Source organism: Sus scrofa, chromosome 13 (genome assembly GCF_054392235.1).
Source record: "Sus scrofa isolate SSC_HxYL_T2T_F1_AM1 chromosome 13, Sscrofa_HxYL_maternal_Yorkshire_Landrace_v2.0, whole genome shotgun sequence".
NCBI lineage: Eukaryota > Metazoa > Chordata > Mammalia > Artiodactyla > Suidae > Sus > Sus scrofa.
In genome coordinates this window covers 60924218-60949786 of record NC_139395.1, presented here as the reverse complement: position 1 = coordinate 60949786, position 25569 = coordinate 60924218, and the positions used below count along the sequence as shown (strand labels likewise).

At 40.7% G+C, this 25569-nt stretch overlaps 1 protein-coding gene and 1 long non-coding RNA gene across 39 annotated transcripts in view; one reads left to right on the top strand and one right to left on the bottom strand.

Annotated features, from left to right (window-relative positions):
* The window catches only part of ADAMTS9 (ADAM metallopeptidase with thrombospondin type 1 motif 9), a 173429-nt gene that overhangs the window by 80592 nt on the left and 67268 nt on the right, over window positions 1–25569 (top strand). For all 28 annotated transcript variants that reach the window (XM_084988871.1, XM_084988867.1, XM_084988868.1 and 25 more), the window contains 7 exons: window positions 1024–1188; window positions 4844–4963; window positions 7675–7779; window positions 7915–8082; window positions 10153–10422; window positions 16048–16209; window positions 18627–18803. In XM_084988871.1, coding sequence (XP_084844997.1) covers window positions 1024–1188; window positions 4844–4963; window positions 7675–7779; window positions 7915–8082; window positions 10153–10422; window positions 16048–16209; window positions 18627–18803 — 1167 coding nt within the window. The remainder of the gene's footprint in view (window positions 1–1023; window positions 1189–4843; window positions 4964–7674; window positions 7780–7914; window positions 8083–10152; window positions 10423–16047; window positions 16210–18626; window positions 18804–25569) is intronic.
* Window positions 14562–25569, bottom strand: part of LOC102162007 (uncharacterized) — a 36271-nt gene continuing 25263 nt past the window's right edge. For 10 of the 11 annotated variants that reach the window (XR_014823481.1, XR_014823484.1, XR_014823482.1 and 7 more), the window contains one exon: window positions 23438–24786. This is a non-coding gene — a long non-coding RNA (uncharacterized LOC102162007). Of the gene's footprint in view, window positions 16236–23437; window positions 24787–25569 lie in introns of those variants that run through there. The other variant, XR_014823488.1, reaches the window with a different exon arrangement.

The window sequence follows — 25569 nt, the reverse complement described above, 5'->3', positions numbered from 1 at the left end:
AAAATGAGGTTCTCCAATTCTTTTATCTTTGAAATAAGAGAATTGGACCTCAGTGAGTGACCATTTGATTACTCATCCCGTTGATGGTGGAAAACCTGAGGAAAAGCGAAAGGACCAGGCTGAGTATTCCAGACTGACGCCTTGACTGTCCTTACCTGATGAGGCAAATGGCAAACCCTCCATTTTGGCACAGGTGGCCTCAGCCAGCAAGAGAGAGAAAGTAGTGCCTCTTTCTTGCCTTTTGTAGACATGGTCTTATGCCCATTTTTTGATTGGGTTATTTGGTTATTTTATATTGAGTTGTGCGTTGTTTGTATATTTCAAATATTTACCCCTTGTTGGTCACATCATTTGCAAATGTTTTCTCCTATCCCATAGGTTGTCTTTTCACTTTGTCAGTGGTTTCCTTTGCTGTGCAAAAACTTTTAAGCTTGGGATTTTACACTGTGGCTCAGTGGAAACAAGTCCAACTAGTATCCATGAGGATGCAGGTTCAATCCCTGGCCTCACTCAGTATGTCGGGGATCCGGTGTTGCTGTGAACTGTGGTATAGGTCGCAGGTACAGCATTGCCCTGGCTATGGTGTAAGCAGGCAGCTATAGCTCCAATTTGACCTCTAGCCTGGGAACATCCATATGCCAAGAGTGTTGGGCCCCTAAAAAGCAAAAATCACTCACTCAATCAATCAACCAGTCAATCCCAGGTTAGTCTGACTCATAAATTCCCATGCCTTTCATGCCTATGCTATCAAACCATGAAGGCTGTGTTTCAGGATTTCAGAGCATGATACTGTTGAATTTATTCTGTGCTTGAAACTGGCCCAGATCCTGGTTAAAGACAGAATGAATGAAGGAGTGAAGGCGTGAAAAGCATGAGCCTTGAAGTATTTACCAATTGCAAGGAGAGAGAGGGATTGCTGTGGGAAAAGAACCTACCTCAGTCCTGCTAAATCAGTTACTCAGCCCTGGGAACCACAGTGAATTGTTCAGAAATGACCCTGACTGACTGTATCTTTTATTACAGTGCCTGGTCACCTGCGGAAAAGGGCATAAGCACCGCCAAGTCTGGTGTCAGTTTGGTGAAGATCGATTAAGTGATAGGATCTGTGACCCTGAGACCAAGCCAACCTCCATGCAGACCTGTCAGCAGCCAGAATGTGCGTCCTGGCAGGCGGGTCCCTGGGGACAGGTATTTTGAATGATAACATTCTTAACTACATTCTTTCCTTCTTATCTGGAGTAGGCTCGTTGAGGGACATTCCAGAAGCAGGGATTTAACCCCTATGGCATGTGGCTTGCAAAGGTACCTCCATGGCACCAAGTGCTAGCAACTCTGCAACCATTTTGCCCCACTTCTGAGGGTTGCTGCTTGCCCTCCTGGAGCTAATTATTCCCTTTCCAGACCCACGTGCGTGCCTTCACCCTTGGGTTAAAACCTTAGCTTGAGCACACGCACATTTGAACAAATTCACAACAGATCTCATGTCTGGCTGATGTTATCTACCAGCGTGTGGCTGTGGGTCTGTTACAGAATGTGATCCAGCGCCAGCGTCTTTGGCAGAAGGGTCTGGACTGGGGATTTGGCAAAGGATATTTTGGCTTGCAGTGTCGTGATCCCTAAGCTCACCTCTTGTAAATAAGTCAGACTCTTCAAACAGAATTAATTAGATCAGAAGTCACGGAAATCGTCTGTCTTTGAAAGAATCTTTTCCAACCCCCCAGTGGAGGTTCCACAGCGACTTGAACAGTTCTTAAAGGAAAGAGTGAAAGTCTCCCTTGGGCTTGCATCTGAGAAGCCACTACTCTTGGAGTTGAAGCCTTCCTAATATAGAAGCAAAAGCATTCCCGGTACTATTTAAGTAGCACTCCAAGTTCCCAAGAGAAGCAGGGCAGCTGTTTGCTGTCACTTATGTAATCTCTTTAAAGAATGACTCTCCCTTTACCCTATCCAGCAAGAGCCACAGCCTCTTTAGCCTTCTAGCTTATGTCTTCATTTCCAACCTGTGTACAGTGAATGCGAGCAGCTTTATTACTGCCCCCTGACAATTTCTGTCTTTAACACCAGTGCCCTTCTGACTCCTTCCCATTATACAGCATCCTCACTCAGAATGGTTAATCGTGTTTGATTACACTGAGTAAACAGGGGTGGGGGGTTCACTTAACCCTTCAGATCTTGCCTCCTTTTTGTCTACATCTGCATAACTCTTGTGAATAGTAACAGGAGGAGAACACACCTCAGGGTTACTGCTATGATTTGAATATAACATCTTTTAGAACTAACAGGACTATTTTTTCCAATTTTTTTAAATTGAAGTATAGATGATTTACAATGTTGTGTTAGTTTCTGGTATACAGCAAAGGGATTCAATTTCATATATCTATTTTTTTCTGATTATTTCCCTTTGTAGGTTATGACAAGATATTGAATATAGTTCCCTGTGCTATACAGTAAATCCTTGTTATTTATCTATCTTAAATGTAGTGGTGTGTATCTGTTAATCTCATACTCCTTATTTAACAAAAAGAAGAAAATCACATTATTAACTCTACACTGCAAAGTTAATACATTTATGATTTTCTTCTTATGTTTTAAGAACTAATATTCGGATTGTACTTGGCCAATTTTTGTTAAAGTAAAACTTGCATAGCAAAATTAACCACTTTATGGTGAACAAATCAATGACATTTAGTACAGTCATAATATTGTGCAACCACCACTTCTGTCTAATTCCACAATATTTTTGTCACCCTAAACACCCATTAAGCTGTCATTACATTACCCATTTCTTCCCATTTCCCCTTGAATCCTATAGCCAACAATCTGTTTTCTACTTCCATGGATTTCCTTTTCTAAATATTTCATACAAATGGAATCATGACAACATGGGACTCTGGTTACTTTTATCCAACATAATATTTTTAAAGGTAATCCATGTGGTAGCACACATCTGTATTTCACCCCTTTTATGGCTGCGTAATAGTCCACATATGGATATATTTGTCCATTCATCCTTCTAAGGACATTTGAATTTCTTGCACCTTCTGGCTATTAGGAATAGTGCTTAATTTTTCTATAAATATTTGGTATAACACAGCCAGTGAAGCCATTTGGTCTTAGACTTTTCTGTATTAAGAGGTCTTTGATTACTGAGTCAGTCTTTTTACTTCTTGTAGGTCTATTCAAATTTTGTTTCTTCTTAAGTCAGATTTTGTGATTTGTGTGTTTCTAGGTAATTTGTGTTATGTTTGGAAATGTGTGTGTTTTATCTAGATTGTGTAATATACTGGCCTATAATTGTTCACAGTCCTCTCATTACCCTTTTTTATTTCTATAGGGTCAGGAATGATGTACTTATTTTCATTTCTGATTTTAGTTATTTGCATCTTCTCTCTTTCTCTTTTTGGTCAGTCTCAGTAAATGTTTATAAATGTTGTTGATATTTTTAAAGAGCAAACTTATAATTTTATTTATTCTGTTGTTTTTCTATTCAAGTCTTTTTTTTTTTTTTCATTCTGCTAGTTTTGAGTTTAATCTGCTCTTCTTTTTCTAGTTGCTTAAGGTGTAAAGTTAGATTACTGATTTCAGGAGTTCCCACTGTGGTTCAGTGGAACTTAACATGGTGCCCATGAGGATGCGTATTCAATCTCTGGCCTTGCTCAATGGGTTAAGGATCCACCATTGCCACAAGCTATGATGTAGGTTGCAGATGCAGCTTGGATTCAGCATTTGCTGCACCTGGCCTGTGGCATAGGCTGGCAGCTACAGCTGCAATTCAACCCCTAGCCTAGGTGCTTCCATGTGCTGTAGGTGTGGCCCTAAAAAAAGAAAACAATAATAATAAAAGATTATTGATTATAGAGCTTTCTTTTTTTAATGATATAGGTGTTTATAGACATAAATTTCCCTCTTAGCACTGCTTTTGCTGCATTTTTATAGTTATTAAAACATAAATTTATGTTTTATTTGCGTTTCCATTAATCTGAAAGTACCTCCTAATTTCCTTTCTGATTTCCTGTTTGACCTACTGGTTATTTAAGACTGTGATGTTTAATTTGAAGATATTTGTGAATTTTTCAGTTTTTCTCAGTATTGCTTTTTAGTTTCACTCCACTGTGGCCAGAGACAATACTTTGGTTCTCAGTGTTTTAAAATTTATTGATACTTATTTTGTGGCCTAGTATATGACCTATACTAGGGAATGATCCATGTGCATTTGAGAGAAAAGTGTATTATGGTTGGGGGTAAGCAAAAATGTCACAACACTTTCTTATTGAAATTTGACAGTAAGCACTCACCTAGTTACTGTGCTTGATTAAATTTGAGTTCAAAAAGAAAAAAAAAAACTGATCCTGCTAGTTTTTGCCAGCTTAATAGTTGCTTCAGTGGAGGGATTAATTCTTGGAGTTTCCTAATCTGTCATTTCGATGACATCACTCTCTCTCCTTATTGTTTTTCAGACTGCTTTTAAAATCTAACATTTAGCCTTTTGGTGGCTACATTGTTTTCTTTATGATCTGTTTGCCATAGCACATTTAATTGACTTTTGATTCTTACCTATTTGGGTGGTTTCTAATATTTTGCCTTTTGTAAATAGTATTGCAAAGACCATTCTTATACAAAAATATTCATGCAAACTCTGATTATTTCTTTAAGAAAAATTTCCAGAGGTCAAATACGGTATTTTAGCCACAGCACTCTGCTAGGTATAATATGAAAGATGTAAAATGATTGAAAGTCACCCCCCTCCTTCCATGGGTTCACAGTTATTGAACTCCTACAAATAAAATTCCAATGGGAGGATTGCTGGATTGTATATCTGTTTTGTTTTATTTCTTTCCCCCAGTGCAGTGTCACTTGTGGACAGGGATACCAACTAAGAGCAGTGAAATGCATCATTGGGACTTACATGTCAGTGGTGGATGACAATGACTGCAATGCAGCAACTAGACCAACTGATACCCAGGTTAGTTTCCTTTATTCAAATCATTGATTGTCTTTGGGCACTAAGATTCCAAAACTTCCCAGTGGCACAGTCAAAATTGAAGTCCTTTCATAGGTAAGTAGAGGAAACAGTAGATTAGCTAAATTGTTCTGGACTGACTTACTTGTTAAATTCTGGATCTCATATTTTGAAGTACCAGGTTTTATTCTTCTCTGCTTATTTGAATTGTATGTAGGTCTGATTCTTATTCTTATGAGATGGCAAAGGTTGACTTTTTGAACTGGTTTTCTTGAATTCAGATTTTTTTTTTTTTTTTAATGATTTCAGTGTAGGGTTAGGCATGTCCTGGAGCTGGCTTGTTCCAACTCACAAGCGATGAGTAGTAAATTTTCAGAAATGTTGCAAGGTGGTTGTTAAATACAGCCATTATTAAAAATTAAAAATATAAACCTCCCAAGATTTCCCATTGTGGCTCAGTGCATTAAAAACCAACATAGTGTTCCTGAGGACATGGGTTCAATCCCTGGCCTCATTCAGTGGGTTAAGGATCTGGCATTGCTGTCAGCTGTGGTGTAGGTGGCAGACATGGCTCAGATCTGACATTTCTGTGGCTGTGGCATAGGCCAGCTCCAATTAGACCCCTAGCCTGGGAACCTACTTATGCTGCGGGTACAGCCCTAAAAAGCAAAAAAAAAAAAAAAAAAGAAATTGGCTATGGGAGAGTATTTACACTAGAGAAATCAGCAGATGCTATAATTCAGAGTTTCTTGTATTGATTTTTTTAGACTAAAAAGTGATGGAGCAGATGTTAATAATGCAGATTAAACTTTAGAAAGTCTTGTGTCTACAGTCGTTATACTGTAAAGAATACAAAAAATTAAGGAAATACTGTCCTGGTATTTGAAATTTATTTTTTGGTTCTGCAGAGAAGTCGTTCATGTCATTGGTGAGTGAGTGCCGTTCTAACATCCATCTTCCTTATTTCTCTTTCACTGTACTTTTAAACATAAACAAAATATCAACTAACATTCACACCAGAGCCACACTTGTCCAGGAATTACAACCATAGTTTGGCCACAGATCGAAGAGTTCAACAAAAGTATTCTGTGAGAATCAATTGGCTCTATGAAACTTAAAATAAAGAATTGTCTATTTTACTCTTATTTATAAATTTTATGTTATGCATTCTTGGTATCAGAAAAACTTATAAACAATCATATATAGGAAGTTCCCATTGTGGCTCAGTGGTAACAAGCCTAACTAGTATCCATGAGAATGTGGGTTCAATCCCTGGCCTCGCTCAGTGGGTTAAGGATCTGGTGTTGCTGTGAGCTCTGGTGTAGGCCAGCAGCTGTAGCTCTGATTTGACCCCTAGCCTGGGAACTTCCATATGCCACAAGTGTGGCCCTATTAAAAAAAAAAAAAGCATGTATATATAAACACACACACATATTTGCATATTTTCGTGTAATATATATATGTGTGTATATATATCACATCTGCAAACACACATAAGCACACCTCGTTTCTTAAAGAGACCTAATTAATAATCATTCACCAGCACACTATTCTATGTGGACCTTGCTTTTGGCATCAATTATGTAAGGAGAATGTGTAAAGAGAAGACTTGGGTTTGCCGATCAACTTTGCTAACTGTAGAAGGTGGAACCCAAACATAGACCATGTCCAGAACTCACACTCTGAGGCCCCATCTGGCCACTGCACTGCATTGGCTCTGAACACCCTCAGTCTGCTACTTTGCAACATGTGTTGTTGATGGATGAAGAGTCTCAAAAAAGTAAATGAATATGGCAGTGTTGTTCGTGCTGTCATCTCTGATCAGTTAACCAAACACCATTTGTGACTTGTCTCATCTTTATTTTTATTACTTTATTGAAATGTTCTCACCCACTACATGATAAATGCCTGGGAAGTGTTAGCTACTACATCTTAACAATCAGGAAGGCAGGACTTGGCGACTCCCAGAGATTCAAACTGCACATTTCTAAGTCATTCCATAATATCCATGCTGACTACAGGGCAGCTCCCACAGTTGTAGCACGTGGATAAAGTGTTCACTATGTGACACATTCTCAATGCCTTTCTTTGAACCCCTGGCAGAATAATAGGCAAGGTCTGGAGCCAAGTAGCAGAATTTCCTGTTCAGTTGGTAAGCCTCCTATAGTCAGTTCAGTGCTGAGCCTCCAGTACTTTGCACCCTGCCCAGTACATCTTGGTCATTTAACAGATATATATTTAATCAAAGAGTATTTGCCAGCCACTGAGGCTGAGAATGATCACAAGCACATGTGTACTACTGTTTTCCTATTTGCAAATCTGAGACTCTTATCTACATACAGATGATGTTACTGTAGGAACAGAATTTGGCCTTCATAGTTTTTTTTTTTTTTAATTAACAATAATTTTAAAGGGTGTTCCGTTCTTTCCTAAATTATGGGCCATTTTACAATGTCTTTTCACATTAACAGTTTTAAAAATCATACAGTAGATCCCTGCTGTGTATAAAGACACCCACAAAGTGACTCAGATCACAACCTAGTTTACGATTGAATTTGCCACTGGGGCTGAGAGATGTCATGTGCCTTGCCCCAAATCATACAAATATAAGGACTAAGAGCTCTTAGAATTTTTAGTCCTTATATTTGTATATACCATGACCAGTAATGTGTGCATTGACTGACTTTGGCTTTTTCTTCTCATCTCACGTCTAGGACTGTGAATTGCCATCTTGTCACCCTCCCCCAGCTGCCCCAGAACCAAGGAGAAGCACGCACAGTGCTCCAAGGACCCAGTGGCGATTTGGGTCTTGGACTCCAGTAAGAAGTAGAACGGAAGAAGAGAGGGTGGGAGGGGAGGCAGGTGTTCTCCGACATGATTTTAGAAAATGGGTTTCTATCCGGTGAGTGACCTTTTCAAATAATATTTCTGCACCCTTTTACTCCAACACCCAGTGCTCAGCCACCTGTGGAAAGGGTACCCGGATGAGATACGTCAGCTGTCGGGACGAGGACGGCTCTGTGGCTGATGAGAGTGCCTGTGCGACCCTGCCTAGACCGGTGGCAAAGGAGGAATGTTCAGTGACCCCCTGTGGGCAGTGGAAGGCTATGGACTGGAGCCCTGTAAGCAAGTGAATTCCTTGGAATTGGGCAAGGACCAGGGCAGCTTTAAGGAAGATGATTAGCCATGCATCCCAAAGGCCACTGGGTACTGTGTTAGAACTGGACTTAGTTCGCGAGTTGTTCTTCTCCATGTATGTGCAGCTGGTAGGAATCTTAGCCATACATCAAGAAATGTATGGCTTTAAAAAATGTGTAAATCAACTTACAGTCTGCTTAAGCCCACACATCCTGTTGGGCTGATTGGAAAATCCAGTCTTAATTGAGCCAAGTCACATCAGAATGTAGTGGGTTTGGAAAGTGTCAGAAGTGGCAGGGAGAAGTATGGGAGTTGGAAAAGGGCCTCTTATCTTGAATCTGGATGCCTCCTGCATCCTCTGGTCACTTAAAGTCCAGTGCCTCTGGCTTCCTTGCCAAGAGTGGGAAGTGGGGGATCCTCATGCAGTGCTGGGGACATGGCCTCCTATGCCGAAGCACTCCTATGCCCAGGTCCACACCAAGTACCATCCGTGGACTTTGCATCATAAAAAGTCCTTTGTCTTCAGGTAAATTTTGCTTCCTGCCTTGCAAAAAGTCCCCAGGGTAGGAAATACAGAGCTTAGGATAGGTGAAGAGAATGCAGATGAATATCTTAATAAATACCATGATACAGATAGGAAACTTGAGGGATGGATTCAAAGAGAGCTGTATAAAAATCCAGACCTTGACATTCACTGGCTGCATGACCCTGAGCAGTCTGGTGTAAAACCTTGAACCTCAGGTTCTTTTGCTCTTGAAAAGGCCATAAGGAATACCTACTCTCTATTTGTTGTCAGGATTGTGTGAGATTATATCTGTTAAATGCTTAGCACGAAGGAGGTTCCCAATAAATGGTAAATAATCTCACTTTCACGCCCTGAGCTTCAAAACATATGTACCTACACCCATATATACATCCGTCTATCAGATATGTCTATCTACTCACCAATATTTGAAAAACTTACTTAGAGCAGTGACTGAAAAATAATACTGTCCTTTCCTTTATCAAAATTATAGTCAGTGAGCAAATAAAGAAATAAACATAGGCGTTCCCGTCGTGGCTCACTGGAAACGAATCTGACTAGCATCCACGAGGACCAAGTTTGATCCCTGGCATCACTCAGTGGGTTAAGGATTTGGCATTACCATGAGCTGTGGTGTAGTTCACAGATGTGGCTCAGATCCTGTGTTGCTGTGGCTGTGGTGTACTCCGATTTGACCCTTAGCCTGGGAACCTCCATATGCCACAGGTGCGGCCTTACAAAAAAGGCAGAAAAAAGAAAGAAATATATAATATACCAAATATTGATAATTACTAAAGCAAAGGTCAAGCAGAGTAATGGCAGTGAGAAAGAAGAGATGTGCTTTTATATAAGATGGTCAGAAAAGGCTCCACATTGCATTGGGCAGTGCTTGAATGGAGTGAAGGAGTGAGCCATGCAGATATCCATGTTGTACATAGAAGGTGGAGCAGGTGCTGTGAAAACCCTGAGTGGGAGGTGTTCTTGGCCTGCTCAGAGAGCATCCATAAGGCCAGTGGGGCTGGAGTGCAGTGTGTGGAGAGTGATGAAATGTGTCAAAGAGCTCCCAGCGGCCACATCATGAAGGGCCTTCTGGGTCAGGGTAAGGACTTTGGACATTATTCAGAGGGAATTGGGAAGTCACTAGATGAATGACATGATCTGACTTTTGTTTGCCAGGCTCACAGTTTGTGACATGTGGACAGGAGACTGGGGGTGGGGTAAGGGAATGGAAATGCATCAAGATTCCAAGCAGGATCCCTGCTGAAAGGCCATTATTACAATAGTCCTGGCAAAGGAAGGTAATGGCTTGAATTCAGAAGATGATAGTGAGAAGTGGTTGATTGGGGATATACTTTGAATACCAAGCCAACAGGGTTTCTCCATGAACCAGCCATGGGGTGGAAAGAAATGGGATGAGACAAGAGGGTGCTGCCAAGGTTTTTGGGCTGACCGACTGGCTGAGCGTTGGGCCGCTTACAGAAAATACACATGCACGTGACCCACCCTCTCTTCTTCTGAACCTCCAATGTAGTGCTCCGCAACGTGTGGGCAAGGTAGGGCGACCCGGCAAGTGGTCTGTGTCAACTACAGCGACCATGTGATTGATCAAAGCGAGTGTGACCCAGATCATATCCCAGAAACCGACCAAGACTGTTCCATGTCACCATGCCCTCAACGGACCCCGGATGGTGGCCTCGCTCAGCACCCTTTCCAAAATGAGGATTATCGCCCCAGGAGCATCAGCCCCAGCCGCACCCACGTGCTCGGAGGAAACCAGTGGAGGACAGGTCCCTGGGGAGCCGTGAGTATTCACTCAAGTCTTTCCTGAATCTGCTTTCTCCCCTTTCACTTGAGGTAGCATCTGGAGGAGACAAATTAGGAACACCTTTGGAGCGTTTTTTTTATCTCAGGAGGGATGGATGTTGTGCATTTTCATTTGTTGGGGTCAATGGCCATTGAGAGGATCTGCAGACATCTCTGAGCTGCCTTAACTGGGTGGAGCAGGCAGGGAGCCGCTCCTGAACAGCTCCATCAGATGGCATCCTGGAAGGGACCATGAAGGTCATGATGATTGATCCTGAAGGTGGTGAGCAGCTTCCACCTGAAGGAGACTTGAAAGGACAGAAGAACTTTTCTGAAAGGGAGTTTTTCCTGAATGCTCTTCAGGAAAATGAAAAAGTCATTTTCCTGCATGCTCTTTGCCAGATAGATACCTGTCGTCTTGAATGGCCCAGTTGCTATACCATGTGTAGTAGTAGATCGTTGTTCTGGATTGGGAAAGAAAACACTAATCTGGGTAAAATCTGTGCTTAGAGGGACGATACCATAATTTAGTGGTTATCAGCACAGACTTTGAAGGAAGGTGCCTCTGTTTGATCCGAGGACTTGCACTTTTCAAAGTCTGGGGTCTCCAACAGTTCTCCTCTCCCCTCTTAGCCTCAGTTTCCTCATCTGTAAAACAAAGTTAATGATAATTCCAGATTTCCTGGGTTGTTGTTAAGAAAAGCAGTGATGCAAATAAATTGTTTTACACTCTGTCTGCCACAGGGTTCTGAGAATTTATTAAATATCAATGATTATATTTATTAGCATCATTATCTTTGTCTTTCAAATTAGGAAGAACCTGACAAACAATATTTCATGTTCAGAGGAAAAATATGCTATGGAAAGTTTTTAATTTTTTTTTTTTTAATTTTATGACCTCACCCACAGCATATGGAAGTTCCCTGGCCAGGAATTAAATCTGAGCTGCCGCTGCAGCCTGTGCCTCAGCTGCAGCAATGCCAGATCCACTGTGCCAGGCTGGGGAGCAAACCTGCACTTCCAAAGTGACCTAAGCTGCTACAGTTGGATTCACAACCCCTTGCACCATGGCTGGAACTCCAAAAGTTTTAGGACTTTTAACTAAATAATTTTCCAAAAAACAGTTATCTTGTGGAGTCCTGGACATGTCTAAAGGAAGTACAAGAGGGGTAAGATAGTAGGGGAGGTCTGGGAGTTAGGTGTTTATTAATCACTCAGGGAGTCTTCTTTTTAATTGTTTGCTATTTGTTTCCTTCTAGTTCTGCCAACTGTGTTTAATTATTTGGGGGCTGGAAAGCATTAGAAGGAACCTGTCAGTTTCCCACCATGGTTATGTTTCCATAAATTAGGTTTACTTTGCTGTGAATGCTGATAGCCCCTGAGTGTTTTCACACACTGCAGGTGTTGGTTGTAAGCAGAACATCTGCCAAGTTGCCTGGGACCTTCACCACCTCATTCTTTAAGCCTTCCTTTGCCTGGGTTGCAAGACATTTGGGTTGTGAGAAATTAAAGGATAATCAAGAGAGGTCATCGCTGAGTGTCCCATGATTTTTCCAGTTGAAAAACTCACAACTCACATGTGTGTATTCTAATGATAGCACTAAAACTTAAAAAAAAAAAAAAAATAGAGCCCTGAAAGCTATTCTTATTGAGGACTGCATTTGTGGATAATGCATTCCTTTAAGACTGAATGATTCTGCCCTTGGGCAGAGATCCCAATTAGGGAGGATTAGGTAACCTTTTTGCAGCAATGGGCAATACCATTCTTCTCTTCACCGTGCCTGTTTTTTGTTTGGGGATTTTTTTATTTTTTCTAAGTTAAGTGAGGCTGAAGGTGGACAATGTGATTTTTCAGCTCCAGCTTGATGTGCCTTACTTGCTCCCAGGAGAGTGCGGCATCGGCATGTGTACACATCCCTGCCTGGTTGGGGAGGCCTGGTTCTGCTCCCTCCAGAGCAGAAAAGGCAGCAGAGAACTGTGAACACTAGAGAATGGGAATCTAATATTTTCAATAGATTCTGGAATCAGAACTTCATTTTACAGCATGTTTCTGTATAAACTTGAACCTTGTGTGAGGTTTACCATGTGTTACTAATTAAGCATCTCTGGTTCCAAGTGACAGAGGAGAAAGTGGCTCTTTCACTGGAAAGCAAAACAAACAAAACTGTTCATTTAGCCCCAGTAGAGACTGGGAGCAGAGCATCTTCATAGATTTAGTGCAGAGGTTGGCAAATTTTTTTCTGCAAAAGGCCAGATAAAAATATTTCCAGCTATGTGAACTATACAGTCTCTACTGCAGTTAACCAGCCCTGTTGTCCTAGCACAAAAGCAGGCCTAGGCAGTACATAATCAGGAGTTCCCATTGTGGCTTAGTGGTAATGGACCCTACTAGTACCCATGAGGACATGGGTTTGATCCCTGGCCTCGCTCAGTGGATTAAGGATCTGGAGTTGCCATGAGCTGCAGTGTAGGTCACAGATGCAGCTCAGATGTGGCCATGCTATGGCTGTGGCAGCTGTGGTATAGGCCAGCAGCTGCAGCTCCGATTCAGCCCCTAGCCTGGGAACTTCCATACGCCGTAGGTTCAGCCCTAATACAAATAAACAAACATAATCAAGTGAGCATATATGGTTGTGTTCTGATAAAACTTTATAAAAACAGCTGGTAGAGCCACATTCAGCCCCCAGACTGTGGCTTGCCAATCCCTGATCTAGATGGAACAGTGTATACAGGGTAATGTCTTTAAGGAGGTTCTGTCCTAAGGAGCCCTTTTCATCTCTGAACCACCCTTGAGTTGTTCTGTTTAGGATTCAAGTTTCCAGAAAAGTGCAGTTGGCTCAGCCTGATCAGGGAAATGTATAGAATCTTAAAAGACAGACCCACTAAAGTGGCATCAATTGGCAGAGAAAATGTTTCTCAAAGGAAAATTGAGCTGTCACGAGTTCCTGTTGTGGTTTGGTGGGTTAAGAACCTGATACAGTGTCCATGAGGATGCAGGTTCGATCCCTGGCCTCGGTCAGTGGGTTAAGGATATGGCATTGCTGCAAGTTACAGCCTAAGTTGCAGATGTGGCTCAGAATTGACCACTGGCCCAGGAACTTCTGTATGCTACAAGTACACCCATAAAAAGGGAAGAAAAAAAGAAAGAAAATTGAGCTGCCACGTGTTAAAGGGAAGTGTCTGGGGCAGGTAAAAAAAAAAAAAATAGATGTCCATCATATCTTGTTTCCCTAGTAGCCAGTCATCTCTCTTGTTTTGTGCAGTGTGAATAATAGGTGCAAGGTTTATTACAGTGAATGTTTACCTAGGAAAATATGTCATCTGAAGAGGACAGGAAAATTGCTAAACTGAAGAAGTCCAGGGTGAAATTCTGTAACATGGGAATGGTGCTAAACATCCCTGTTAATCAAAAAAATAGCAAAATTAGACCTGGAGAAAGATCATGTGTTAACTCTTCACCCATGTATTGGAGTATAAAGACCCAGGCCATCACTGGGTTCAGAAAGGTGGAGTGCAAGAGTTCCTTTCGTGGCACAGTGGAAATGAATATGACCAGGAACCGTGAAGTTGCAGGTTTGATCCCTGGCCTCGCTCAGTGGGTTAAGGATCCGGCATTGCTTGAGCTGTGGTGTAGGTCGAAGACGAGACTCGGATCTGGCATTGCTGTGGCTCTGGCATAGGCCAGCAGCAACAGCTCCGATTAGACCCCTAACCTGGGAACCTCCACATGCTGAGGGTACACCCCTAAAAAGACAAAAAGACGAAAGAAAGAATGAACGAACGAATGAAAGAAAGAAAGAAACGTGGAGTGCAGGTTCTAGACTGTGCAGTGCAATGGCTTGGCCACCTACTGAGCGCTTTCTCTCTTTTGGTCAGATTCTCAGTGGGAAACATCTGGTTGGTCACTGGGCAGCCAGTGGACTAGCTGACCTTGGATCTCTTGTCCTCCCCTGCTCTGTCAGCCATATTGAAGGGAGGGTCGCCTGTGGTTTATAGAGTTCTTGCTTTCAGAAACTCTAATCAGACCAAGCAGTAAATACTATTACCAGCACAATGAGAGCTAGTATAGCTACAGGTATGACATTGATCCCCTCCAAAGGAGTTTACCATTTTGGGGGAACAATAACACAGGTGACAAAATCAACAAATAATATAAGATTTTATTATCAAAGGAAAAATTTAAGGGCTGAAATATACATACATATATATATATATATATACACACACACTCACACACACACACCAAACCTATCTGCAATATGGAGGGTCCTTCCTAATGTTTACAATTCTGGCCCCCAAGCAAAGCCAATTAAAATAATAGTTCTCTGTATTTCTAAAACTAAGCTGTTTAAAAGTAGAAAAGATATATTTTCAAGTTTGGAGTAAGTATATCACACCCTCAGAGAATAGGGTAGAATTGTTATCAACCAAAAGTTACCTAAACATTTTCTCAGAATTCATAAATCTATTTCCTGCTCTATACTTAAAAGTCAAGCTCAGTATATTAGAAAATCATTCACAATTTGACCAGCATGGGCAGGGAAATTGAGCAGAAGTCCAGTGCAATAAGCCAAAAAGATATGTGTTTACATCTTTTTATGGAAAAAGCCAAGCAGCGTTATTTTGAAATAACACTGGTTTGAGCTGGTATTAAACAGCACACAAATCAGCTGTCAGAACCTGAAACTCAAAACAATGTTGCAAATGCAGTTTGAGGCTTGATTATTCATGTGAATGGCCTTGCTTGGAGGATTAGATGGTTGCTTTATGGACAAACAGATTTTCCAAGTCAAGGGTCAGAGTGAAGGGTACTAGCAAACACATAGGAAAAGAAGAAAACACTCAAGATATAGATAAATAAGAGAACTATGAGAAGCTTGTGTAAGAAATCAACTGAAGGGCAAACACAATTCTGTGACAACCATGAGAGGGAGCGCTAGGCTGAAAGCACACTGAAGAGAGGTTTGTCAATAGGGAATAAAAGCAAGTTCATTGGGGAATAAAAATAAAGAAGGAAAACAGATCTTGCTACCATTTGCCACGGAAGTAGACACTTTTGTGAAGAGAGAAAAAAGAACATTACCTGCAAAGAAATGATATGTAAGTGACATTCTGTGATGTTTTCCTTGGGTAATTGAAGGAGTGTATATATAGAGAAGCTTAATTTCAACAACCAGCAATTCCTTCAGCATGCGATTTGACCCCTGTGTTGAAAGGGGAGTTAAATCCTGGTTCTCAAAAAGCACTTGCAGTTTTGAAAAGAATGTCCCAGGAGACGGTGGTGTCAGTCAGCACCTCTGTACCACTCAGAGATGTGGACCATAAATAGGACAGCTTTGGAAATCAGGAGGCATGATCACTCATGAGGCATTTATTAAACACCAACTGAGACCTATCAGGCTTACAGGGGAAGGTATGTGTCTGCCTTCCAGTGTTGATAAAACTCGAACATTAAACAGCCCCTTGAAAGGGAGGTCCTCAGGATTGCTTTCTGTCCGTTGTAGATGACTTGAGAACAGCTCCTGTCAAATTTGTCTCAGACCTTTCAGCCAGTGGCTTTTGTGGCCCTGAGATGGAGAGCGAGGTGAGGAGTAACCTGTTGACTAATGTTTGCTATGTTCAGTGTTCCAGTACCTGTGCTGGTGGGTCCCAGCGGCGTGTTGTTGTGTGTCAAGATGAAAACGGATACACCGCCAATGATTGTGTGGAGAGAATCAAACCAGATGAGCAGAGAGCCTGTGAATCCGGCCCTTGCCCTCAGTGGGCTTACGGCAGCTGGGGAGAGGTGAGAGCCAACTCCATTTATGCATCCTTTGGGGGAAGAAAAAAAATAAAAAATAAAAAACCACCAAACTGTGTTACTGTTCATAGTTGATTTGAGGGAATTTATTTGAAGGAATCTAGAGCTAGTTAAAGCTTCTTGATTTTCAGATTAATTAGGAGACCTGCCTTAATTCTGGACTCTTTCAGTGCATTTATTACCAAGTAGAAACAGCTTGAATACATAGGAGAGAAAAATCAGAAAGAAATACAGAAAAATGGTAAAGTTGTTAACCTCTGTTTAAATTGTTAACGGACACTTTTAAAGTGATTGAAAATAATGTGCTGGAGTTCCTATTGTGGCTCAGTGGATTAAGAATCCTGTGTTGTCTCTCTGAGTATGCGGGTTTAATCCCTGGCCTTGCTCAGTGGGTTAAGGATCCAGCATTGCCATAAGCTGCAACACAGGTTGCAGACGTATCTCGGATGTGGTGTTGCTATGACTGTGGTATAGGCTGCAGCAACAGCTCCAATTTAACCCCTGGCCTGGGAACTTGTATTTTCCACAGGTGTAGCCATAAAAAGAAAAAAAAATGTGTTAAATTAGTCTCTGGAAATGTTGCCATGTTCTTCATGGTTTTTGGGGTGTATGCAATGTACCCTTGGTTCCATGGCATCATGTCTCCCAATATTTCAATTCCCTGAGGAGCCATCATGAATAGGAGTTGTTATTCCTATCAAAGGTGATGCATTCTAATCATAGAGGTGAATAATTAGCTGTGTAGTCTCAAATAATAAAATTCTTCAGCTGTTACCTTTTAAGAGCCACCTACTATGACCACTGAAAGGCAGTCAGATATTTGGAACAGACAAAACTGGGCCCAGTTCCCACTCATGGCTCTTAAATGTTTTGTAATTTTAACAAATAACATCACTTTGCCAACTATCTCTATTGTATTGTTACCTGTAAATGGGAGTAGTAAGGACACCCACTTCACAGTATCCATGTCTATTTTATGAAATCTGTCTGTCAAAAGCCCAGCACATAGCCTTCAATTAAAGTTCACTGCTATTGTAATAAGGATAATCATTGTTATTGCTAATAATTATCATTGGTAAGACTATTATTATTGAATGGGACTTTGAACCACTATCATGGGTAGGACTCAGATGCTTATTGTTTTGTGTTTAGTTAACAAAGACCATATCCCTCTACTCTTGAATCCACAGGGAGAGCACGTATTTAAAGTTTGTTGAGTTGTTCTGTCTTGACTCTTAACATTTAAAAAATGAAACATGAGGGTTAACATCTTGGAGACCCCGCTCCCTACCAAGAGCAGGGTGAAAGACAGATGAGATGCATGGGCATATTGGTCCCCCCTTCTGGCTAAGCGAAATCACATGCCCACATTTCATGATCCCATACACGTAACCAGGTAGTCATAGGCAGTCCTAATGGAGAGTTTTGTTGACTTTTCATTGAGAGTACGTCATCCTGCAAGGTTTTTCTGAAAGGCCAGAAGGGGAAGTCAGGTTTGGAGACTTGTGTACTGTGAGTTTCCCAAAACTCCTCGTGAAGTTCTGTCCCATGGGGCCCTGTGCTTCAGCTTCTGTAACTGGATTGAGGCCAGGCGAGTACACGCATTTGCCGGGATGCTGGCTGTCAGCACGGACCAGATCCTTCCAAATTCTGTGGGAGATCTGGCCTTGACACAGCATTGTGGGGGGGTGGGGGGGAGAGACTGTCAGTGTTCCTGGATGCGAGCGCCTTGGGATTATGCAAGAAATACAGCTTGTTCCTGCCTCAGAAGCGTGGGTCTCGCCGACAGTCAGAACCTTATCCAACGTTCCCACTGCACTGTTTACCCATCCTAGGGGATAGCCGTCATTATCCTCAGATGCAGAAATATCGTAAAATATTTTAACGTCACGGGGGCTGTGGAGACTGGAGTCACAGAAGAGCCAAAAGTCAATGACGGCTTCTTAGAGGTTGCCAGAAAATAAAACCAGCTAAGTCCTTATTTCCTTTATTTGGTACTGACTGGTTTTTAGATTTTTATTTGTTTGATGTTTAGTTTTGAATACCTCAGAGGCTGTAACCTTATCCTTGACTCTGGCCATTGACCTTGATCAAGTTAACCTCTCTTCATCTCAGTTGCCCCATATATAGCAAGTGGCAAATAATTAACACTCTCCTCTGGATGAGAAAATAAATATAAAAGCACTTAGTGCAGATGAAGCGCACACACTCAGTAAACAGTACCTACCATGAAGGCAGAAGTTTCCCATCTGCTGTATATATTACTTAGGGTAAATAGGCTTCATTCTGCATCTAGACCTAGCTGGCCTGATGCCATCATAGAGTCCAGCTAAGACATTTTTCTTACAGGAAAAGAAAATTTGCTGACAAAATAACTGCTGCCTTCCATTTCCTTCTTCCAGTGTTCTAAGCTCTGTGGCGGAGGCTTGCGAACAAGGCTTGTGGTCTGTCAGAGGCCCAGCGGGGAACGGTTTCCAGATCTGAGCTGTGAAATTCTCGATAAGCCTCCGGATCGAGAGCAGTGTAACACCCAGGCTTGTCCTCAAGACCCTGCTTGGAGTACTGGCCCTTGGAGTTCGGTACGGCCTTAACTGTTCATGTTTGTTAAGCCTACTACCTAAACTAACACACCCAATTCCAAGGTGTTTGGGGCACTCCTCTGAGACAGACCGTGATCTTACAAGACAGCCCTGAAACTGTGCTTTAAATAGTCTGTTACTCTTTTCATAGTGAGCCACGACAGAATGAATTTTTTTTATGATATTGCCAAAGTGACTTCAGAGAATACACGTACCTCACACCGGCCTGGTGCCGATGCCAAGAAATAGCTTCCTTTCCTAGAACTAGACTGTATATATTTGCGTGTGTGTTTTTAAAGACACGGCATAACTCCATGTCATTATTAAGTGCTAAAGTGATTTAAGTAGACAACTTAAAAGCAGATACTCTTTCCTTTACGAAGCCGGTAGTTTTGACTTCGGCGGGAAGATACCTGCTTGTTAAGGCCAAAGCAAGTTTTTGATTCAGTGGCTATACTTTGCCTCTGTGACTCGGGGACAGCTCTCAACACAAGCACCATGAAGGCTGTGCCCACAAAGCTGATTGAAATCATTGGGAAACATCCAAAGACCAACAGTGGACTCGGTGACTTGATGCCATTCAAGGCATCTGAAATGTTCTCTCACGTCTATCAAGAAACAAAGCCCATTTGAGGCCATTTTTCCTCTGATCCTAGACTTCCTTTGCGATCTGCTCTTAGCTGACATTGTAAGACAGGTTTGCCACTGTAAATACTATGCAAACTTCCAGGGCAGCTCTTGGCAAACAGAAAGACTGGCTATGTCAAAGCAATACTTTGGCTAAATTGTGCCATAGGTATGGAGCCATTAGGGTTGTTTCATGTAAATAGAGTAAACTTTCCTGTAAATACGTTAATTGCACTGAAGCTGAATTCATGTTATAGCGAGTCATATCCAGAAGTCTTTTTATTTCATAGGGTTCGGAGGAAAATTCTTAACCATTCCTGAAACCATCTAAAGAGCCGATTAACTGACTTGACATGGTTAATCTCTGTTGATGCTTCTAAGAATCAAGGGTTTCAATGTCGCAGATTGTGTCTGCAGGTTGAACACAAGCTGTATAATTAATGTACTTTCTATTAGGTAGAAATCTGGAAGAACTTAAAGTGTCATCTCAACTGGTACTATTTGGCTGGGCTGTTAAAGATTTTACTCAAGGGCATTTCAGATGTGTTGTTCACACAGTGTTTTGTCTGTAATACTGGCACTCTTCCAGAATGAACATTTCGAAAAAGATCAGAAATAACCTCAGAATGTCAGGAACATCTTCTGACATTTCAACCTCCGTAAGTCACCTATTAAATATTACTTTTCATGAAATTTTCCCTCTTGAACCCATTATATTTCTACTCTGTTCACTCAGCCAACACAAACACCACACTGAAGTTACATATCAAAAAGTCTAATAGCTCTCTAAAAAGCTCTGTTTCTTTAATATTGACCAAAAAACATTTGACCCTCAGAGGGTGTGTGTGTGTGTATATATATACTATAATAATAATATAACACTATACATTATATATTGTATACAATATACAATATATATTATATACATTTTAGTTTCCACTGCATTCTCTTTTTTGAACATTTTCTTTCTTTTTTTTTTTTTTTTTTGTCTTTTTGCCATTTCTTGAGCCGCTCCCGCGGCATATGGAGGTTCCCAGGCTAGGGGTCGAATCGGAGCTGTAGCTGCCAGCCTACACCAGAGCCACAGCAACGCAGGATCCGAGCCGTGTCTGCAACCTACACCACAGCTCACGGCAACACCAGATTGTTAACCCACTGAGCAAGGGCAGGGATCAAACCCGCAACCTCATGGTTCCTAGTCAGATTCGTTAACCACTGCGCCACAACGGGAACTCCTCTTTTTTGAACATTTTCTAAACACGTCTTAATTTTCTTTCACACAGGATCACCACTCTCCCACAGATATTTTAAGAGCTTAAATGTGTAAATTTTAAAATATGATCTGCTAATTAATTTAACCAAAGAGTTTAACATTTTCTTATTGTAGTTATTGTTCTTAGACCTGTGCATAGTTTTTTGAAAAGCACACAGGAAAAAAAAAAGAGAGAGACTCTAAATGCTCTGTAATGCACAGGAGCCAATGCATGGATTTTTAAAGTATTTTTGCTGCCTATATGATTTTAATGCTTCTTTTATAAAATGATTATTAGTCAAATATATATTTAAATCCCTCTGCAGCCTGAGAGCAAGGCCACTTCTACAAGGCTTTTCATTGTGATTTTTTAAATTAAATCAAAAGCATTTTATTTAAATCTGTAATTAATTAAATTTGTAACATACTTAAATTATGTGTGTGAGGGCAGCCTTCAGACTTAACTGTAGTATTTGGATTTTACTTTTGTGTTGATTTAGATAGATGCTTTGGTACAGTTTTTTAGCAATTCTAAATTGAAGCATACCTCAGTGAATTGTGTTAATAGCCATAAAGCCACTTCTATGGTGCTTTATCCTTGTAACTGACAGTGACGTTAACAACAAAAAGTCTATTTGAGGTGCTAACATGTTGCTTTCAAGAGAAAGCCAACTAGATATATTAGAGACCAAGGGTAGCTGTTAGCCGTCCTCTGGCTGTATTGCTTTCTTCTCCCAAGTACTCCCACACTGAAGATAGTGTTGAGAAGCAGCTATTGCTGTGTGAGTAGATCCTTTCCAAGGTCAAAATGGAGATAGCCTAGATCAACAGTTGTTACTAAAGAGCAGCATTTAAGAAAGAAACTCCAAATCCCCGTCAGCATGGCTTCAGGACTATAAAATGAAGCTTCTGTGAATGTAGGGTTCAAGTACCCATTTTAAGGCCCTTTGTTCAAGTCACCAGTGATTTAGAATCATGATTGTGCAAAACATCCTCACCCGACCTCATCTTCTCTGTCCTCTTTTGCATGTGTCCTTGCACTCTGACTTGGTAACGTTTTGTTTTTTGAAATAAGGTTCTTACCCAGATTCACCTAGTGCAGGCACCCACCCTGTGACTAGAGGGATAAATTGGAAAGAGAGCTCGATCCTGTCAAATTGTGGAAGGAAATGGGTTAAAAACTGGTAGCATTCTAGAGTGAGCTGCTTGGAGATAAAGCCAAAAAGTGGCGTGGGATGTCCCCTTTCCAAGATGGTTCCATTTTGCATTGCCCGGTGGACCTGCTGGCTGATTGTCTTGGAGACCGCCGGTCTCCTTAGGTGAAAATGGCGTGTGTGTTTCTCATGACAAGCCTGAAAGTGTTCTCTGAGCCTTGCTTTAGGTGCTTTGGAGTAATGCTTGTCGACCCGAATAATGAGAATTTATGAGCTCACGAAGGAACTGTGCTTTTGTTTCTGCCTGACCAACTTATGAATTTGTGTCTACCTCATTTTCATATTAAAGTTTGCAGCTTCTGTAGGTAGGAAGAGAAAATGCCTGACATCAGTATTTTATCACCTCACCACATCTGTCTCTAGCAAAAATAAAGATTGTAAATATCACTACCCCACTTTCGGAATACAATTTTAAGCAGCCAAGCCTAGTATTATCTGAATATTTTGAGCAGTACAGATTTCTATGTTTATATAATAAAGCATATTTATTTTTTCCATGTTATTTAATTTTATACACAATGTTGAAAAATGAGTGTTTATCAGCAGACTGTAAAGGCAAATAGGTTATGTTCTTAGAAATGCATGTATATGTTTCTTTTGGTTTTAAAAAGACACATTTTTAATTTTGTAAATCCCCCCCCAACCTGTACCATCCCTCTCCCAAATCTGAGTAGCCAAATGGCAAGCTTTGTGGAATTGGATAGTTTAAAGTGTGTATTTTAAAGGGATACTTCAAAAAAATATTTCTGAATTGGGAACAATGCTTAGTGATATAAACAAAAATATATGAGGCTTAACATTTTGTTTGTTTTTTTCTTTCTTTTCTCACACTGTTGTCCTGATTCATTGAGTCCCAACTATGAAATATGGATGCTCCATTTATTGAATTTGTAGATAATGATAAGGCATAGCCAGAAGACAAAACAAGTGATTAGGAGAAATGGTTCTGAACATGTAAGAGGAGCCAGGTACAGCAAAAAGCTCACCTAATGTGCATTAGTTGGATCATACCTTATTCTTTGTGTCTGGATAACTGTAAAAGACTTAATGACATTTGTCATTTTCTTATTTGTTCACCTGCAATACATGTCAGAAAGCATTTCTTATTAGAGAAAAATAAAATATAACAATAAACTTGAAAGTTTTGAGAACCTGCACATTCCAAAACAAATGATAAATCATGAGGATGACCTTATTATGCACTCTAGTCTTTTATGGTAATTGAGGGGGAAAGGACAAAATAAGGGAGTCCCTGTATGTATCTGAGGGTTTTTTGTTTTTTTTTTTTTTTAAATAAGGTGCTGAGTAAGAGAACTTTTCCAAAGCAGGTGATGGTAGCTTATTTTACTGAGTGTTTACTATATACCAAGCCAAGTTAAGGAAATATGTGTCGCATTTAGCATCCATGCTACCCCATAAGAGAGGTGTTTTTATAAACCCATTTGACTATGTGATAATCTAGTGCTAAGACTTCAGTGACATTATCCTTGACTATATTAATCCACTTTATGTTGGTAGAAAGAAACAGTCCATGCTCAGAATGAATTTTTTAAACTCTCATTTATATTCAATAAAAGGGTACACCTAAAACCCAGACTCCATCTGACCTGAATGTTGCTTAGCTAATATTGACGTTGTCCATTTGACTCTAGCAGCAGAAAATCCAAATTTATAACTTATTGCTAAATTCCCATAACCAGCAACTATGAACACATCAAGCAAATGGTTAAGTTTAAGGGAATGGGAAAAAAAACCAGTCCTTTTGAAGTTTCCATTGTCGCTCAGTGGTTAATGAACCCAACTAGTATCCATGAGGGTGCAGGTTCGATCCCTGGCCTTGCTCAGTGGGTTAAGGATCCAGTGTTGCTGTGAGCTGTGGTGTAGGTCCTAGACGCAGCTCGGATCCCGAGTTGCTGTGGCTATAGCATAGGCCAGCAGCTACAGCTCTAATGCGACCCCTAGCCTGGGAACCTCCATGTGCCATGGATGTGGCCCTAAAAAGCCAAAAAAAAAAAACAAAAAACCCAAAACTTTTTTTTACTTTAAAGTTATAATAATGGCCAGATTAGAAGGATAATAAAAAGATTTTGGCCACAAGGAATATCACATTAAATGCACATGCATTTTTTTATAAATATAAGATTGTTTTAACTAATGAAGGCACATGTTAATTGTACTGCTAGTGTCTTTTAAAAAAAGAAATTTAAAAAATGTGTTATTTGGCTTTATTAATATGGAGTATAAAAAATAATATCGGTTTTTTTTTTAATGAAAACATTGCAATCATATGAAATTACAGTGTTTACCTGAACTCAGGGTAGATTAAGACTCTATAAACAACTCACCTCAAGTATGCTCAAAAAAAGCAAACCCTGGCCTGCTCTGTTTCATTGGAGATAAAATTCAGCTGGACTTTGTTGTTGTTGTTAAGTAGAGTGATTATATGCCTTCAGAGACTCTGTTCCTGCCTTCTGGCAGCTGACACTTCAGGATAGCTTGACAGATTTCTATTTTTACAGTTTTTAAAGGCCCAAAGGTAGGGGTGGGGGCAGGAGTGGGGGAGACATTAGACCCTGAGCAGGACTGTAGTTCCTCCCTCGACTCTGTTCAGGGAGTTGCCCTTCTGGAATGGCCAGCAAAGGAAACTTTGGAATGTAGAGCGGGAGGCAGAGGCTGAGTCCAAGTCTAATTGGCTGGGAGGGAATCCTGATTATTAAGGCCGTTGAGGAAGATTTATTTTATGGGGAGGGAGTAAAAGACTCTGGGTCATTCCTTTAAAAGAAAAAAAAAGGCATTCGTTTTTCAGCTAATACTTTTTATGTGCCTTCTTTGGGACCAGGCTGTTCTGAATGCTAAGGATTCAGCGATGAACAAGTCAGAGCTCTTCACTCTGGTGGAGACAGAGAAAATTTGATATTAAACAAACAGAACTGAACACATAAAAAACTGACACAATGCTTCCTGGCTAATGATATGGAAACTTTAAAAACCTTCTGAGAAAAAGTGTGTTTCTATTCACCTTTATATTAGAACCCAGACATAGTTCAGTGATCTGAGAGCCAGGATTTGTGGAGGGCCTGACTTTCTGCCTCTCCCCACAGGTATCTTTCAGCCTCCACACTAGTGTGGGAAGTTGTGGCTGAGAGTCCTTCTCCCCCTTTGTTATTTCATAGATACTAATAAAAAGATCTGGAATGTGTGGATTGCCACACCACTGTCTTTGCTTCTTGATGTTGTCTTTTCCTCTAAAGTGGGATCATTGTCATGGATTGTTTTAATCACCATCACATCCCTGTGCAGAAATTTATAAAAGTAGAAAATTGGCAGTCAAGAAAAGAGTGAATAGAAAGTAGGATGGAAAACAATCAATATAGGCTAAACCTACAAAGCTATCATTCTTAGCCAGATCAGCATCCCTTTCTCCTATTAGAACGAGATTATACCTTGGCCAAAGCAGTCCAATAACCTTCTATAATGATGGAAACATCTTCTATCTTAGCTTCCCAATATGGAAGCCACTAGCCACATGTGACTGATAATTTAGCACTTGTTATGTGGCTAAGTGCAACATGGATCCTGCATTTTAAATTGTTATTTCATTTACTCTACATTTAAACAGAATTGGGCAGGGCAGCCTCAGGCACTTAGCAATTAATATTCAACTAGCCACGGG